The following is a 19,061-nucleotide window of genomic DNA, read 5'->3' on the forward strand; positions in this document are numbered from 1 at the left end:
CATGGCGGCCCAAGGACGCGAAGAAACAGGGTCCCGCAGAACGCTGTCTTGCGCAAACGAAACCATGCGACAAAACACCGTTTTCAACAAATACCTCGACTGACGCTCTGCCGTGCGGACACGTGAAATCACGTACAATGACCTCCCAGGAGAATTGGGGTGTCCTGCAAGCGAGGACTGGGTTTGTCTAGGTTCTAGAACCGGCTGCACAATGGGCGTTAGCGTGGGCGAGTATTCAACAATCGTCATCTTCGTCGTTGTCGTTGTCGTTGTCGTTGTCGTCGTTGTGTGGCGTCGTCGTCGTCAATGCGGAAACCTATGCTAGACGATGGGGTAAAAATGTGCCTTGATGATCCCAAAGCTACCCAACTACAGTCGCTACATGCGCTAGACGCTGCTCATTGTGTGTTCTAGTGTGGTCGGCATGATTCGGACTTGTAGTTACCACTCGGCGCGCTGGGCATGTACACAGGAAAAGGACATCATATACATTATGACGTCGAGGGACCGTTTGTGCAGTTTCTTCAACTGCTTCCAAGCCATCGCAGTAGCCGCATTCATTCTTGGCTCCTTTGGACGACCATTTTGTTCTCGTACGTCGTCAAATGAATCGGTCTATCTCGCTCCGAACGCGCTGAAAGGGAGCCCAACTTCTTGTAGTGCACGCGGTTTTGCCACAGTTCCATCCCCTGGTCGGCGAGAACAAACGAATAAAAGCAACCCCGTTTACCAAATTAGAAGCACGACCGATGCGTACGTGCGACCGTGTGTGAGTGCGAAGGAACGAGACACCAAGCGTCCATCTCTCCCTGGAGAGCAATAGAGAGAGAGAGAGAGCGCGCGCGCGACAGAGAGAGGGATAGAAGGAAACGAATAAATAGCTCCGGGCAGCTCACGCACACATCCTCAGCGCCCGTAACAACCAATCCAAAGCGATCGATAATCAAAGAGGGCGAGGCCTTCCCAATATGGAGCTCGCTCGACAACACCAACACAACGCAACACGGACGCGGGCGACTGTGTACAACGATCTGTTATATACTGCCAGGGTTCGGTTGAAACTGCGCGTTTGGTGGGATGACGAGGAGAAATAGTCCAATTATCATTGGGTTTTCAACCGAGAGCGGGAGCGCAAATGGAAAGAAGAGAATTTGGCCCTAAAGTAAGCGCGCCCGCATATGCATTGGCAACAGTAAGAGCAACGAGGAATTTCAAACATTGCTAGAATGTTTGCTATCATTGCTTGCGATAATAAAAGTTTTGTTTTTTTTTTCGCGTACCATGTGGCCACAAAAATGGACACTAGCATTGTTTGAGAGCAATAACGTTGGATTTTTTTTTTATGTTCGAAATATTTCGCTCTCAGAGCTAAAACGAGTTGCTAAGCAAATGTAAATAGTCACCATCTTCTCACCACCGCTCGCATTGTATCGAAAGGAAACTAATAAAATTTCCAAAGTTTCGCTGAACGCTGGTCAACAGTGTTTTAGCAATTGTTTGAGTTTGGTATTGTAAAGTAACGATATGAATTTCATCGGAAAAAAAGATGGAAGCTTCAAGGATATCAAACACATGCGTGTTTATTGCAATGATTTCTGCATGTCATAACATTCCATTCTCCATATAACTTGTTTTCATCAACCTTCTTTTGTTTTACAACAACAACAAAAAACAGTTCTTCCCATGCATGTTCCATTGCGGCAAGAAACAATAAACCTTCAAAAAAGTAATCTCCTTATTCCGACATGTTTTAAAATTTTCAGCACCTAGTTCTAAAACTCATAGCGCCTTATATAGTTCAGCGGCTGCGATGGTGAAATTTGATACGAATAAGACACGAACATGCTGCGAAGAGAATTCTATGCTGGTTGTTCTGTTGCGCGTACACGTTTAGGATGCAATACACGAAAGCAACAATCTACGTTCATCAAGTTCGAATGCTCGTAATATTTTTAGTAACTTTTTACCAGTATTGCTAAATAATTCTCTATTCATTTGAACTTCACAAGCGCGATAATAATATTTTCTGATTCTATTACTTTTGTACCTATTTGAAATGCATTACACCGTTAATTTTGTGATCACTGAGAAAAACCAGCCTAAAATTAAATTTGGAGCAATTACTAAGCCATTTAAAAGAAGTTTCTCCACGTTACAAAAATTTTCCCGCCAACCCCGCTGCGGAGTGGAACAGCTGCTGTAGCAGCGAGTTGAACATTGCTACCGTCAGTCGGCCACTTCATCCAGCATCGGGTTCCTGCGCGATCGGTTCGCTTGCTTCGGTTTGGGGTGGTTCGTTTCAATTCAAGTTTTGCCTTTGGGAGGGTAGCGTTGCGTCGCCGTGTTCTCCGGATTTACGCTGCGTGCGGAAACATCGCGTCTGAGCGCAAATAAGGATTTAAGTGCGTGCCGATTCCTGCCGGTAGCATCTGCATCCGCCTTTAGGGATACGCCAAAGCGCTAGTTGATACAAGCTGTCAACTTTAATTACCGTCAGTCCAAGCCCTCCTTCCAAATCCGAAACCAGTGCTGTGACTTCAGTGACGATATTGCTATTAGTTCGATTTTAGTTCGTCTTTCCCTTTTGTTCCCACGTGCTGGCTCACAGTGTCCAACAAGTAAAGCCCAATGTAGGCACTGGGCATAGAAAGAAGTTGTCCTGCATGCATTTCCGGGTAATTTCGCCGTTGTGTTGTGCAATTCGAAGCTTGCTAGGTCCTGGATTGTGTAGATCTGTGCGGCCGAGCAACGAAATGCGGCTCGTTGTTCTACCCTGCGAATCGTAAACAGTGCATTTGATTATTGTAGTGCTACCAGTAGCAAAACCAAAATGCTGCCACTTTGCGTGAAGCAAGAAAACAAAGGCAAATTTTAGATGGAAATGTAAAAGAAACACCACCACCACCACCATTCAGGAGATCTGGAAAACCTCGTAGAAGCATTCAGTGTGTGCCTTAGGGAATTAGCCCTGAGCGTTCGATCGCGGTACATCTAGCGTGATAGCTACCGGAACCATACATCGGATCAGAATAAAACCGTTCCGTTTCATTCCTGGCAACGGTGGAGCCAGTTGCCAGTACTCGCTGAAAGCGTCCCGATCGCTCAACCACATCATTCCCACCAAAATCATCCTATATGGTAATGGCAGAGATCGGTGGCCCATTGGCACACCAACTACCCTTACACAACCATAGAGGTGGACTGGTGCAACCGTCACTGGTCATGAACCATCACCTGGATCCTCTGGACAGCAGTGGTTGCCATGGACCAAACATTCACCCAAGTAAGTAATGTCGTGTCGAAATCAGAACATTAATTTTCCACATCTCCATCCGACCAATTTTTTTGTCGGCTTGTTACAACAACAAAAATCAAAGGAAAGTGAGCGAGCAGCTCGTAGACAATGGCGCAAAGTTGTACTGTGCGATGGGAATTTAGTCGATATCATTATGTTGTAACATTTATGGGGGTTTTACAGCAATGGTTAAAGATCATCAAAATTCTGAAACTCGCAACGAGACTATTGTTTTTTATGCTACGATAACTTCGCAACGTTTCTTGTAGATGAAAATTGTGAATTTCAAGTGCTAAAGTTGTGTCTTATTCTTGAATATGCTAATTGCTGGTAAGCGATACGATGCAGTCGACCAAAAACCCCCGAAGCCAAGCTCAGTGCACTTTGAGCCCAATTATTAGCTGACCCGCACAAATCCGTTCCTGTTTTTTTAGATCGATTTGCTGGTTTTTTGGTTTTGGGAGTATTAGGAACCTGTTTCAAATCGTACCATGGCGGCGTACGATGTAACATTACGCGTTCACCGCCTAAATGGCTGGTAATTTGCTTTCTAGCAATTACACCTTACCCTGGGAAATCCATGTCAGTCAGCCCGAAACCGGGCAGGTTTCTACTTCCAGTTGTTTCTCAACCGAAATGGTATGGAAATTCCCACACTTTCTACACCACCCGTGTCTGCAAACCGGTACACTTGTGTTGTGTCGTTTTGCATGCCCCCGCAGGCTGGATATTTGCATTCATTTCGATGCGTTTCGTTGCCGACGGTACTAGCTGCCGTTCTCGGGCAATCGGGAAATTGGGATCGCATCACATTTCAACGCCCTAAACCGCCGAGAGGGACTTAATTGCAGAGCAATTTAGTGAAAAACCGATCGCGCTCCTAGCGACCACCAACGAGCATCAGTTTTCCATGGCACACTGTGTCTAGAACGAATGCAAAAGAAAGAGAACGATAGTGTGTGCGAGAGAGAGAGAGAGAGAGAGAGAGAGAGAGAGAGAGAGAGAGAGAGAGAGAGAGAGAGTGGAAATGTCACTAGCAGTTTGGAGCGATCGAAATAACACGCCACACGGCCACACATTTGCCGCCTTTCACGATGATGCCTTTTAAGATAACATTCTTACGGTGGCGTGACGTGCCCACAGCTGGTGTGGATCTTCAATAAACACATTATGCATTAGACGCACAAAAGTGTCAATCTTTGGCCGCGCACCGGCAGACGACTCGTCAAAACATCACTCTTCCTAGGGCAGGAAAGAAAGCGCTCGTGGGGCCTGTTATACAATCGCCCCCATCGCCCCATCCATCATCCACGCAGGGCAAGTGTTTTATTGACGATCGAAGCCGATTTCGAGGCCCATCCGGGCTTCTCCATTAGCCGCGGCGTAATGGAAACACATCCATCGCCCGGGCGAGGTGTAGTAGGACAATGTTGGGATAGTTCACTTCCCGTTTTGTGCCGTTAATGGGATCGACTTGCCGGTGGGCTTCCTCCTTGCAACCACAACTCCTAAATGCACTTCAGTTTCATTACCCCTCCGGATTATTCCAGCCGGACCCGGGCAAGAGCTGCTGCTCCCGGGATCTCGGCTCGGCTCGCGATCGTCTCCCCATGTGGTGGTTCCGTGGCTTTTCCCGTGCACAACGTCACCGTCGGGACATCGCGGCATCGCACTGCAGTCTGAGAAAAGTACCACGATCCGTGAAAAGTGAAAAACACGTGTACCGGCTTGTCCGGGAGTCGAACCTTTTTGCCTTTATAAATATACATCACGCATCCGAGATGCACTACATCACCTCCTGGCATAATGCGTCGGCAACGTCGGCTGTATAGTGTATTTATTCCTTCGTCTGTTGTTGCCTTGGTTGTTTGGGTACGTCAATCATTCGTCGGGTGTATATACATTTTTTGTTGTTCCGTGTGTGTGTTTGATTCTCCCTGCGCGAAACGGCTGCACACGGAAAATCAATTGGAACGATCGCAACTTGCATCGCACTGAAGAAAGCATATTGTCATTTGGTGTTGGGGGTTTTGTGATGTAACGCTCGTCATCAAAACCGTCGGCATTTGCGAAATCATCCTTCCCCGTGTGTGATCGTGCGAGTATTAATCAACCACTGTCACTGTCTGAGCACAATTGTCGGAGCATTCCTCGAGGTGTACGCAATCAGAAACCCACACGAGGCTTGTACCGATGGCTTAACAACTCTGTTTTGGTGTGTCGAATGGACACTCCTATGCGGCGGGTTTAAACTACTCGCACTAGGGTTCTTAAATTCCCGAACGAACGACCTCCGAACGACGGGTACATCATAATTGGACCGACGGAAGAAAAAAAGCCATTCCAAACCATCCGTCAGGTGTTCGTAAAAATCGCATTTCTGGTCGGATGGCTTAAAGCCACTTGAGCAGGGCGGTAAGAAGTCCCTTTTGACCTCGCGATGTCAGCCAGAACAGGCCACAAAAAGTGAAGCATCCAGCGCGTCCTCCGTGTGTGGACCAGCGAACCGTCTCGTGGCGGCACGGTGTCATAGAAGAAATGGGAACCCTAAACAGGAACCTCCATAAAACCCGATAAACGACCAGATAATTTAAGGTGAATATAAAGTTCACACTATTTTACGATCACGCCGCCGTTGGTCCGCGGCAACCCGTATCTCCCTTTTATCCAGGCTCCCTGTCGTGGTGTGTCTTTCGGGTAGCCAAACGATCCCATCTCCCCGTGGATACGAGGTGAAAGATGGCTTGGGCATGTACCGCCGCGAATGACCGACGGAACCAGGACCCTCCATGGTGTGGCGTGATCCTGACGCGTTCGGGCGGCTAGATTTTAACGTTTTTTTTTTATTTTGCGCGTCATCACATCGCGGCGAGCGAAGCCATTAAAAGGCAAGATTTGCTGTTTGGCTGCGATACGATAGCGAAGGAAAATTATTTCATTACCGCCGGTGGCCTCTTTTTCTCGCCCGCTGGCACGTTCGCGCTCTTCGACTTCTTTAACCCGCGATGGCGTAGTTACGTTCGCATGTGTTTTATGCCCGCAACTCGGAATGATTATTTCTCACTATTGCGAAGGTGATGCCATCAACAAAATGTAACAAAAACTACACACACACACTCACACCGTGGGTTCGACTGTTCGGTGAGGTTCACGGTTTCTTCCAACGTCCAACGGCTCAGTGAAACATCCCATGGAGGACACGCATTTGCTCCAAATTCGATTGGATGGATGGTTGTTTTTTTCTCGTCCTTTTTTGTTCTCCATGTCTTTCCTTTTCTTCTTCTTCTTTTCGCCAAACTGCTGCATGGAAAAGAAGCCCGGCAAGATAAACTTGTGACATGCGCCCTGAAGGCGCGCCCTACGAAGGGACACCACCGTTCGTTCGCACGAACCATTCATCCTCCTATGGTGGGGCTAGAGACAAATTATGGCCGCAGAGTCTCACGCCACGGGCCCCTGTTTCCCCGTTCGGAAATGGGGAAAAACCGGGCAACAGCTCGAAAACGTGTACGAATTATTCATACGCATGATTAATAAACAGTAAAATGTAGAATTAGTTAGGAGTATGAATATGGATTATCATAAATAAAGCTTATTCGCCAGTGTGTCTGCGTGTGTCTGCGTGTGTGTGTGAGGTTGAACTGATAGTGGACTGGTTTGAAAAATGTGGCCGTCCATGATGAAACATTTTCCTACCACGAGTCTCACCCGCTCGAGGCAGACGACGGCCAATGAGCAAAGGCCGCATTTCCACACGTCCGTCCGAGCGGACGAGCTTTGGAGTTATTTCCCGTCCTTTTGTGGGCTACTAGAGGGAGTGGGGAAGAAGGGGCTCTCGTCACCAGCCTGGTGTGGACTTTGGCCATTCATCTGCTGCATCTATTTTTCCACTCAAACGAGCACCTCATCCTCATTAGGCCGACAACCAGTAGCAGCAGCAACAGTTTCCCGGTTGATCGTCTTTTTAAACTTCCATTTTCCGTCTCGTTGCTCTTCCACCCGAGCAGTGCAAGGGAATGTTGCACCGCCAGTGCGTCGTTTATCATAAAATGAGCTAAGGAAAGCGCACAACGAGGGAAGCCTCACCGCAAAGCCACACAGAGTGCCGGCGACACAAGAGTTTGTTTTCTTATTACACAATCACGGTTACTCCCGTTGCAACAAATTGAACCAAGGACGATGCTATAACGTGGACGAACGCTCGGCCATCGTTGAATCGGACCGATTTCCTGCATGCTTTTACGACGGCTTTAGTGTGGTGGCTGGTGCCAACCCAATCGCACTAATTGAAATCTATAAATGTTGCGATTCTCCATAAACATTCCGGGTGGTTTACTTGCCTCTCACGCCCGCTCTCAGGGCACGCGTGCACTTGCTGTGCGAAAGGCAAGAGCTGCAGCTGGCACAAAAAAGGGCCTCGAATCCCAGCAATCATATTCCAATTTGTTGTTTCCAACATCTGTTCGGTGGTGGCCGCACAAAACCGGGACACTTTGTACACGGCCGCTTAGCAGACGATCGCAGACAAGTCGCTGCGCTTGTTTATTCAATTACATCGATCGAGTAGAAATTGTTCATCACCGCCCAAGCAGTCGCAGCAGCCACACACGGGAAGAAGAAAGTTCCCAGGAGAATCGATCGATCGCCAAAAGGCTTCGGGGTGCCAGAACCACACACTATTTCCCGCGGGACCCGGCTCGATAAACGGCACGTTGACGGATGCCGGCATTCGATCGCACGAGGGGAAAATCGACCGAACGACCGTTTCGGTGTTTTTACCATCGACGAAGTGTAAACAAACAATCCGATCGAGCGGGGATTTGATTTTTTATTTAGAATGTGGGAACGTATCACACTGGATTCTACTAATTGGCTTCATCGGACTAGGCTGAAAATTATGGGGAGCATTGGTGGGACCGACCCCATCGCTCGGGACTCGCCCAACAAATTGATCCACATTTCTTCCTTCGATTATTTCGAATCGGCATTCGGAAGTACCTCGGACGTAGACTCAGGCCGGTTTACATCCCACCGACCGGTGAAGGATGGCAGGTGCATCCGATTGACCATTTCACTAATGGGCGGACGCATTTTTTATTTACAACACAAATCGAACCAGGGCAAATGGAAATTTGATATTCACATCGGAAATGGTACATTTGCCAGCCCGCCACCGGAACAAATAATATTTCTTTTCTTCCTGCCGTTGTTGTTTACAACACGGCCACATCCTCGGTTCTTGCGAGCCTTTTTTTTTTTGTTTCATTCTTCTCTCCGATCCGAAAGGTCCGATCGGACCGGATCGCAGCGATGTAGCGCACTAGAATTTACATCAGCCTCGCGATGTTGTCACATTGCTACAATGACGCTCGGTTCGGGAGCCCCATGACCTCATGAGCTAATTGGATAACATTAATTGTTGGCTACCGGCAGACCCAGCCTGGGCACACCAGCACCTCAACTCGACGGCTCAATCGGCAGCTCAATCGGCAGCGACAGATCCCATCAACCAACCGTCAAACAACCACACCGAACACGTGGGGCAAGCAATCTGGCTTCGACACAAAATGTGTATTCCAACCCCACAGCGTCTTAGACCGCGCGGGCTTAGGACATTAGTAGCTGGTATTAGAAGAATTAATCAGTGGGTAAATCTGACGTGACGTGAATCCGATCGATTCCACCTCCAAATCCGGTTCAATCCTGCCCATGGGGTGGCTCAAACTACAGGCTGGTCCGGTGAAGCTTTCGAAGCTGTTTCTCATTTGCACCGCACCGTGCCAGAGTTGCGGAGATGACGGACTGCCCATATTGGTGGCCACGTTGGCGTTGTTGTGTAACAGTAGCGTTAATCTCGATCGATTCACTTTCCATAATTATAAACACACACACACACACGCGCGCAAGCTGGCTTGGCCGTGGTTAGTGCAGCGACAGAACTCTACTGTCCTGTCACGCGCTTGTCTCCTTTTGGGACTGTCGTCTGTTTTGGCTTCTCGTTTTGATTTTTGGATTTCTTTTTTCATTTTACTTCCCCCACGGTCTTTATGAGCTCTTCTCGGGCGGTTATTACGATCGGATGGCTCGGTGGGGTCGGAAATCAAACAAACAAAATCGAACGAAAGCAAGAACAAAAACAAAAAAAGGCCGAGCTTCAACAAAATACTACCCAAACCACACTCGGACGCACCTCCAAGCGGCACCGCTAACAAGTCAGATGATCGCCGATAGGGGCGGCATTCTTTTCTGAACGCCGGCATTTTTTTTTGATTTTTTTTCTGGTCCATTTGCGCCCACTTAAGGCACTGCGAAAATCAACACCACCGCTGCACGAGGAATAATAAAACAAAATAAATTTCCCAAATTCCTCTATTAACTTCAAAATAAATTTGCAAAATAATTTATTAAAAACCAATACACACCGCGTACGCGCGGCTTTAGAACTCGCCGGAGCGGACAGAAAGAGACTCCCTGATCAGGGTGTGGAACCCGCGTGCGTGGAACAGAGAGAGAGAGAGAGAGAGAGAGAGAGAGAGAAAAGCCAACCTCGCGCGAGCAACATGACGACACACCGGAGTTTTATGCAAATTTGATTACCATTTCGTTTGGTTCCGTTCCGTTCCAATTCTGTTGTCTCCTTTCGCATTCCGGATCACTGGTGTTGTGTTGTTTAGTCCTTTTACTTATTCTCGCTCCCGGCTTCGTCCGACGTAGCCACGCATACTTTCAAAGCGCGGCCACAAACCGCGAGGGTTCCACCGGGAGTTTGATCCGCCGGTCTCCGCCTTGACCATTTTGGTTAACCAGCGGTTTATGCAGCGCTTATAAGTCACGGAAAGGATGGGACGGCCTGCTCGTTCCGCGTGCAGATCAAGCCGATCTCCTCGGCACACGGACACCAGGGGGCCGGGTTGGCCAGTTTAGTCGCAATTGCTTGTCGGGCGGTGTTTGAAAAGTTTAAAAAGAAAAAAGAGCGTTCCGCGCGAGTCGCATCGCGAAGAACAACGCCAAGCGACAAGCAGCGATAACCAGCGCCGAAGAAGCGAAAAACACAAACGTTGCCTTAATTCACTTTCGCAGGCCCTTGTTGTTTTTAGCAGCCCTCCTTTGTCTGCCCTCAAGGGCTCTGTGCGGGACATAACAAAAATGTCCTCCAGGCGGCAGATGCCTTTGATTGGTTAAGGATCGCGAGAATGAGCGGCTCCATTGCACGGCATCCGATGGAGGCCAATTTTGACAGCAACACTGTCGCTTGCGCTGGTGTGCAGATATCCGAAGGAAAATGATCAAATAATGCTAAACATACGGGGATAGTTCCTCCGAAACCCATAGAAAAATGGTTTCAAAAATGGTCATAATCCCACGGAGGGCAGTTGATAGTTGGTGCGCTTATTTGCAACCCAATTCCCCGTGAAGCCTCCAGCTAACGCGAACCATGTGTGACTGGGTGGGTTTTTTATTTTTACTTTTGTTTTTGGTTACTGGTTCTACTGCTTCTGATCATTGCCGACAACATTTACCCATCTCGAGGGCACGATCGTCCCGCTTGGTGCGATGGTTTGCACGATCGCACCGGCAAAGGAATTGCCGCCATGTTAATGCAAATTAAGCTCCGGAAAACGGCGGCAACGGAAAGGAAATGAGCGGGACAAAATCTCACGAGAAGTTAAAAAATGATGATAAAAAGAACAACATAGATCGAGCTGCGGCTGTAAGCGTACGTTAGGGGTCGCTTGTTGCACGATCGATCCACGGGCAAACCGTCGTTTGTCGTTTTTGGCCAGATTTTACCGCGGAGCTTAGTTGTGTGATTTTTTTCTCGTATTTTTTTTTTTTTGATCTGGAGCACCAGAAACCCAGAGGGACTGAAATTGGCATCGGAAATCTGCCAATCGGAAATGCGATAAGCAGCATAAGATAACGACGCTTCGGCGGCAGCAATTGAACTTTTCTTATTTTCTTTTGTTTCGGTTTTTGTTCGGTTTGTTCCAACACGCTTCGTTTCGTTACCGAACGGGCACCACAACAGCAGGAAAATCCAACAAAGCAGGATCCTCGCAGACACAAAAACGGGGTCGAGCGGTGCAGAATGAGTGGGCAGAATCTATTTGCTGCGAGAGTAACGGGGTCTGTCTGATATAAAATTCGCGCCTACCACTACCTTCGCTGGTCGATCTACCAAATTCCGTTCAATAAAATTGCTGTTGCAAACCCTTTTCGGTGGTGCGCTGCGAATGGACATCCACTCGATCGCGTATGAGTGTGATTTTCAAACGATCACTCAGCTTCCGACCGAAAGTTCGTAGAGTCAATAGCCCCACCGTCGATGGGGAGGAGAGCAAGTCAACGGAACGGAGTTCAGATGACGACGGTGACGGAAACGATGCCAACGTACGACGAAAGCGATATGAGCCGAGATCTTCAAACGAGCGCGAGGAATCGCGGAGAAAGAAGGAATGAACGGTTCCAACGCATCCCGGCGATAGAGTGACAAGAGAAAGAGAAGGAACGAAATCGAACAAGTGCCGCACCACGGTCGTTGTGTGTGGTCGGGTTTTATAGATTTATAAACAAATTATGTATACTTTTCTTATTAGAGTCACATTTTTCATAAATTAGCATGTCGAAGTGTGAAAGCAGTATAAAGCGCAGCCAGCAAACGATGAAACAAAACCTTCAGCCGGAGTTCGAACTTTTGAGGAGTACCTATTGACCACGCGGCGTTCGTAGCGATGGATTTGCTTCCCTCGTGTGACGTTTCGAGCCCTGGCCAGCCCTGGTTAAAGGGCCGTTGGGAACGTGCAGCCTTCGCGCATGAATCTCTGGCGCTCTGGAGCTCCAAGACGAGCCCGGCTAGATGATTGTATCGAGTCGTTTTCTGTCTCGTAACCGTTGGCACGTATCACGCACTGCTAACAAGATGGCAGTCGTGTGTAAAGCATGCTTTCACACTTCCGCTCAAAAAATATTGATCGTTGCAAACAGTGCTACTGTCGTTACGTGAAGAGGATGAAATGTTTCAATGATGATCAATGTGGCTACGCCATTTCCGGACAGTTGATGGCAGTTTCAACTTATGTTGCTCCCCATGGGACTTTGTTTTATTTTGGGAAAAGTCATTTGAATTAAATTGAGTATGTTACACATTTTTTTCGTTTCTATCAAAATTAGCCTCTTTTTGAGCTATACGGTACTCATATATCTTATTCTAATGACGATACAGTAAAAACTCAATGTTACTTTTAGGTGTTATGTCGAGCTTCATCTATTTAATTATATTTTTGCTCCTAAAACCAGCTGGTAATGCATCCTCTGTACATACTTTTTCCAAAATTGATTGCTGCAAGAATTATCATTTTGATACACAAATATCATGAGCCCTTTCGTAGGAGTTAAATAGATCTACTTTTGAAATCAACTACATTAAATCAATTAACATTAAAATTCATATTTTTTTGTGTGGTTTTTTGTGAATATTTGAGGCAATAATTTTTACTCGCTTTATTTCCAAAAGTTTTGGCACAATTGGATTGCAGTCCTTATTAGTTCAGGACGAACGATGCGATGACGAACCGGCGTATTCACTTATCGATACCACCGGTCCCGTTTGATAATGTTGCGGCGTGTCTTCTAAATGTTTCTCCCTTCTTTTTTCTTCTTCCTAAATTGTCGCGTTCCGAAACTAGAAGATTTATATCCCAGCGGTGAGCCGGCCTTTGCCATATACAGTTTCATGCCGATGATGTTTTTGTCACTGTTTTCCGCCGTCCTTTCGCGCCCGAGGAAAACCAACCCCTAAGCCTTCATGTATCTCATCTCTCGCTCTCTCTCACACGTTGTGTCGCGTTTTCTATCTCTTGTTTTCTCTCTGCCTATCGCTCTTGTGGCCAGTCGAATCAACAATTCACGTGGTGCCAGTGCTGTGTGCCGGATTCGGTAATGTTGCCGGTACTTCATCAGTTTTTCCCGGACGCTCACACTCACGCCGCCACCAGAATGATGGAAGACATTATTCATGCCGTTCTTTACTCCGCTTTTCATCATCACCCTTTTTCTTTTGGCCGATTCATCCACCCTTTGCTGTTTGATCCCCTCGCTTGGGGGTTCCTCTTCCCGGCCAAACTCAAGCTACCGCAAGGTTGCTACTCACCGTCACCTTCTTTGCTTCGCATTCCATTCCCGCTGTAGTTGCTTGCCCAAAAACAAAAGCAGAAGAAAAAAAATATACTCCTTTAAGATTACAAGCGACGGAGCCCGCAGAAGATCGACGGTGGAAATGGAGAAAGAAGCCACATGCCCGAATGCCGCAAAATCGTCTGAAGCAAGATCAAAGACACTTTTCGGTTTGGTTCGTCCTGTTTTATACTCGGCTTATCAGTCGTGGTTGTTCGGTTGCCCTTCTCCTGGGACCCACGGACCTGCCACTCGTCGCACGTTCCTTCGCCCTCTCGATCGGTCGATCGGACGCTGCTTTGCATGTCCAGCTATGCAGAGGCCCACAAACGCGATAAATAAAGCTAGGCTTCGGCCGAGGAGTGTTACGATACCGCGTCCACGGAGAACACCGCGGTAAAATAAAAACCGAAAAATAAATGCCCAATGCCGGCCGCCGATCTGCCGTCAGCAAGCGAGCCAGAAGTCTGGCTGCCGTTGCCGCTTCTGCGCTTGATGCTGGACCGCAGGCTGACTTATGGCTTCGGTCAACTCAAGCGAAGACAGAACGACACGACAGCGCGAACGCGACGGCGGAATGACGAAAGCGTTTGCGCGAGACGATCGCAACACGATCACCCGACACGGTGATATTCGCTAATTTATCTTCGCTACCTATGCCCGCGGGTGACCGATGCAGACTGCTGGCTCATTCGAACGTGCGGCTCTGGGTTCGCCCGGCGTGCACGGTGTGTTGCGCTACAGGTGCGTTGCGGCCGATAGTTTGGATTCGGTAATGATCGCACGTGCTAATTGGCCCTCCACACACGGCTAATACCCGCTAATCAGAAAGGCAAACATTAATCGCCACACGAACGCGGCGAGACTCTACGGCATGTATGCGAGCGGCACATGTGGTGTGTCACACGGATGACACCGTCTCGATACCCAAGGCCGTCACAACCTTCGGATCAAGCTGGTAGTTGTGCAGACACGCATCCCTAGCCGGACGCCGCAGAACGCTGCCGAGTGATTGGTGTTTTTTTTTTAGCTCGGTTCTATGCGCAGAACCATAGAACCGCTGGACAATCGGCATCATTCATCATCGACCGCGACCGCAAGGGTGAAAGGTGTTGTTCACACGGCGGAACTGTTTGCGAGGGCGATCGCTGACAATCGCTGTTCGGTGCGGTACTCGTGCACGGAAACGCAACACCGGTTGACAGAAAGACAGCGCGACGACCCACAAACAGCTACTATAAAGTTTATAATTTTACAGCACCCATAGGTGTGAAGAAATAAAAAAATACAAAACAAATTAAAAAAAACTAACAGAACGAACGCGCTGAGATGTGATATTCTAGTGCGGGGACAAGACCGACCGATCAATCCCATCCAAAAGCAGACGTATGAGCACAACGAAACCATCTCGATATGATTTGGTTTTATCGTGGGTACCTTTCACATTGACAGAAATTTCACACCGTTCGTTGTTCGTTAACTCCCTACAAATGGGCTTTTTTACTTGATTGCTCCCCGATGCGACCCAAAACTTACAGCTACAGCAAGCACATCAGATAAGCCCCTTTTTTTCTAAGATATGCGTTTTCCAACATTCCCCTCATGTAAGACAAATCTCATGTACTGGCAAGGTTTTTCCACCAAACACTAACACACACACACACAAACCACCTCGTGAACACTCCTCTCGAAGATGAACAATATTTTAACGCCAACTTACGATCGAAACGCGTTCCCGTTCGGCAATGCGCTTTGATGATCGTTGAAGAGCTTGAACAGTCTCGATGCATTCAAGAGGGGTTTGTCCCGAGAAGTACCCTGGAGAGGGACACGAGAGCAGGGCAAAAGACAGGGGTGTACTTTTTTTCCGACCAGTGCAATATGCACTGAAACATCACCAAACGCCGAGGATATAACGCTACGATCACGCTAAGGTCAATTTGCCGACGGTTGCATCACGCGTGATCGTACCAATGCATATTTATATATGCATCTTTGATCTTGGAATATACCACCTACGCGATCGTCGCAAAAATTTTGCAACTTAACCATGCATCTTAATTTGCACTGAAATGTGTTACTTTTTTCAACATTCGTGGTGTGATCTGTCGAGCGTAGTTCAGAAATATAATCCCAAATAGTACCCGTGTTTTACGGAGCATACGAATTTATTTTGATGCATATTTTGGGATATTACTTTTGTAAACAAAAAAATACCATTTATTAATCGATACGTTCTGTTTCAGCACACATAAGTTAATTGAAATAGCAATGGCTAAGGTTATTTCATTATTTTAATATACTAAACTCATTCGCCATAAATCCTACAGCGGTCGAAACCCCCATTTACGAGTAACAAAAAAAGGAAACCAAACAATTTAGCGTAGAGCCGTCTGTCGTGAATCGCAAGTGTAATAAATTTTGGGCTGATGAGCTCTGCTCGCATCCGACTAGAACTAGATTTGCCGCCTCCAGGCATCGCTTTCTCGCTACGCTACGTTCTAGTTTTCGCCCTACATTCGAAGTGCCTCCGAAATGCGCTCTGCATCTATGCTGTTCCTTCGCAAAGCTCTTCAACGCCACTCACATGATTTATGGGTGCTCATAAAACTAAACCAAACCACCGGCAAATCAGCATAATTTATACCAAATTATTAAACCATTAAACGAGAATTATTGCCAACCAGTCGGGTGGTAGTCGGGCGCACTGCTGCGCTGGTCAACAAACAAGGCGTTTGTCCTGGAACAGAATTCTGTAACAGTGCTGGTAAGCTAAAGCGATTATTGACTTTCTTTCGCTTGAGTGAGCGAATGTCTGTCTTTTTCTGTCTGGCGTCGGAACGTTGCACAGCTTTGTTGTATGTTTTTTCAACAACCCTTAACCCCGAAACGCTTTTCCTCCGCGTTTCTGGTGAGAGTTTCTGGTACCTTTACGGCATGAGCTTCGTGTTCTAGCGAGGAAAAGATGGCGCCAATCTGGAGATTGTTCAAAATATTGTTTACAATTTTAATCATTCCTCGTTCGAGTGGTTTTTTTTGTCGTCCTCCCAACCATTCTCCCTTTCTGTGGGAATCGAGTTCACGGTGAGGATAATTGATCAAGAGCGGTGCGGGACATCGACATCCCGCAACCACTTGATGACAGGCATCCATTTTCGATGTGTCACCCATTCTTCGGTCTGATTGGGTCATTAAGTGCGATTACTCAGACGTCCCGGAAAATTTGCTACCACTTCCAACGCTCTGTTTTGGCAGTTTTTGGGCAAACACCGCCAGATGATCGCAGCTCGATCATCGACTCTTCGCTTGGGGACGGTGCTATCCCGCGGACGAACGGAAGATAAATCGACGCTGAATGGTGTCGCCGGGCTGTCCAATTTTAAAAGAAGGTAGACACAGAAAGTCAAAGATTTCGAAAGCAATGCGTGGTTGTACCGATTCTAGCACCACAATCGGAAAGAGTTTGGAAAGTACACATCATCGGCACGCACAGATCGTCGTGGGGAGCGTTTGCTGCCGCTAAAGGTCAATCATCTGGTGGGGTGTTTTTTTGTCTGTAATTTTCTTTCGTGGCTCAACTAAACCACAAACTCTATACGGTACTGCTAAGAAGATGTTTGGTGTCACGGTTCAAATGTGTTTGCCCCCTCGGGATCCGATGTTGCACATTTCATTAGGTGTTGATGGACGAGAATGCTTGCAAAAATGCTTGATTTGCGATCGTTGCTGATACCTGAGCTCCTTTTGTTTTGGGCACGCTCTGGAAAATTAACAAACCCGATTGGTGTTGCGTTTTCAGTCAGCTGGTTCTGTTTCCGCTCATCAACGTTAGCTATTGCGTGAATGGTCAATAACGTTTTGTTCTGATGCGTGGTTCGATATGCCTTTGGCTTGGTAAATACTGCCATTATCAATCAAATTACAATCATTTAAAGCAACGCTTCCACCCGAACCGCGTCAACGGCGAGCTAGGAATCTAGCCAAACAATATCGTGGCCGCTTTGAACAGATACCGAACGAACACGAACCCGGCACTGGGATGAAAGTTACGGGATGAAAGATAACCATATTCAAATCAATTCCATCCCATAAACGACCGCCGAAGGTGACACGTTTTGTAGGTGTTCGCCGTCATTACCGTAATCGATCGTCTTCATCGCCATCATTAGCATCTAAACCGCGGCCCAGTCAACGGCACAGCCTCGGTTTGTTTACGAGCCTGCGTCGAGGTGCCTAGGTTGTGCCGCAGAGCAGGCACGATCTTCGGAGACCGAAGGGAAAAAAAATGTTCACACACCACGCATCAGCATAGAAAAGAAATGCATCGATGCATAGCCGAACGGGACGTGCAGCCACAGCTAGTTATCGATGACCATGACGGCGCCTGAGTTGGAAGCCAAACCAAACAACATATTTATGGTGCTTAGGGCACCAACCATCATCAACTGGGCTGGCAGGTTTCCTCGGTGACCCCTGGTGATGCTGGGTTTGTTCTCGCGTCTTGGAAGCTTTCCTTCCTTCCTTCCTTCCTTTTTTTCGTGCGTTTTTTGTTCTTTCACCCCGACCATTTGGACAAAACCGCGTGATTGCTCAGGCCGTCTAGTCGACGGACAGGCGTCCGTAATAAACTAGATAAACACTACCGGACCGCTCGGGACGTCTCGGTTTCGGTTGAAGACCTGGCACGGGCGCAGACGACAGCAAGTGTCGGGTCCTGGTTTGCCAGTCCCAGAGGGCAGCGATCGGTTTATCTGGTACTGATCCATCGCATCGCTATTTGCAATCACACAAGCGACGGTCTCTTCATTATCGGAACGCAACTCTCTCGGTGTGTTTTGTTTTGTTTTTTAATTATTTCGTCCTACACACGACCGCAGGTTTGGGCAGGCCGGTTTTACATCATCACTTGACGTGCCAGCCGTCAGTCAGACGGGACACCGACGATCTCGGCTGACCTGTCCCGGGTGTCTGTCTGTCAGCTTGGCAAAAAAAAAAGAACGCACCAGCTGGGATGCTGGGGCACATTACAGCGACAGTGCCAGTAGTTTTGGTGGTAGTAGTTGCCCATAAACATTGAATCTTCGGTAAGATGATTCGAGGTGATAAAAAGCAGTCCGCACACGCGCGATCATCGCGCCAGGCTCTCTCTCTTTCTCTCTTTTTCACTCTCTTGGTTGACGCAACACGCATCTAAAACTATAAAAAAGTGATCATAAAGATGTAATAAAAACGAGACGTCGCCGACGGCACGGGGACCGGGCAGAACAAAAAGCGTCCATGGGACTTTGTGTGTGTGTGTGTGTGTGTGGAAATGAACCAAACACCCATCAAGGACCGTCGGGTGCCGGTCCCTGACTAGGTGAGTTTTGGGTGGTGCAGCAAAATTAAAAACAATAAAACAATACACACCCCACACGATCACACGAATAACAAAACATTCTCAAATTAACCTAACAAGATACCTGTTCGGGGGTTTATCTCCCATTCTCCAGATCGCTTGTTCTGCTTTTCTCCCCTGCATCGCAATCGTTTTCTCTCGAGGTCTATCTTCTTCTTTTTTTTCTGGCTAGATCCCGCCTTGGAACAGTGTGGG

General features: G+C 47.7%; 1 protein-coding gene across 1 annotated transcript in view; it reads left to right on the forward strand.

The window, feature by feature from the left end:
- Positions 1 to 3,135: 3,135 nt before the first annotated feature.
- LOC128722877 (insulin gene enhancer protein isl-1) overlaps positions 3,136 to 19,061 on the forward strand; it is a 28,487-nt gene continuing 12,561 nt past the window's right edge. Inside the window, exon 1 of the mRNA XM_053816561.1 lies at positions 3,136 to 3,283. Coding sequence (XP_053672536.1) covers positions 3,136 to 3,283 — 148 coding nt within the window. The remainder of the gene's footprint in view (positions 3,284 to 19,061) is intronic.

This window comes from Anopheles nili, chromosome 3 (assembly GCF_943737925.1).
Source record: "Anopheles nili chromosome 3, idAnoNiliSN_F5_01, whole genome shotgun sequence".
Classification (NCBI taxonomy): domain Eukaryota; kingdom Metazoa; phylum Arthropoda; class Insecta; order Diptera; family Culicidae; genus Anopheles; species Anopheles nili.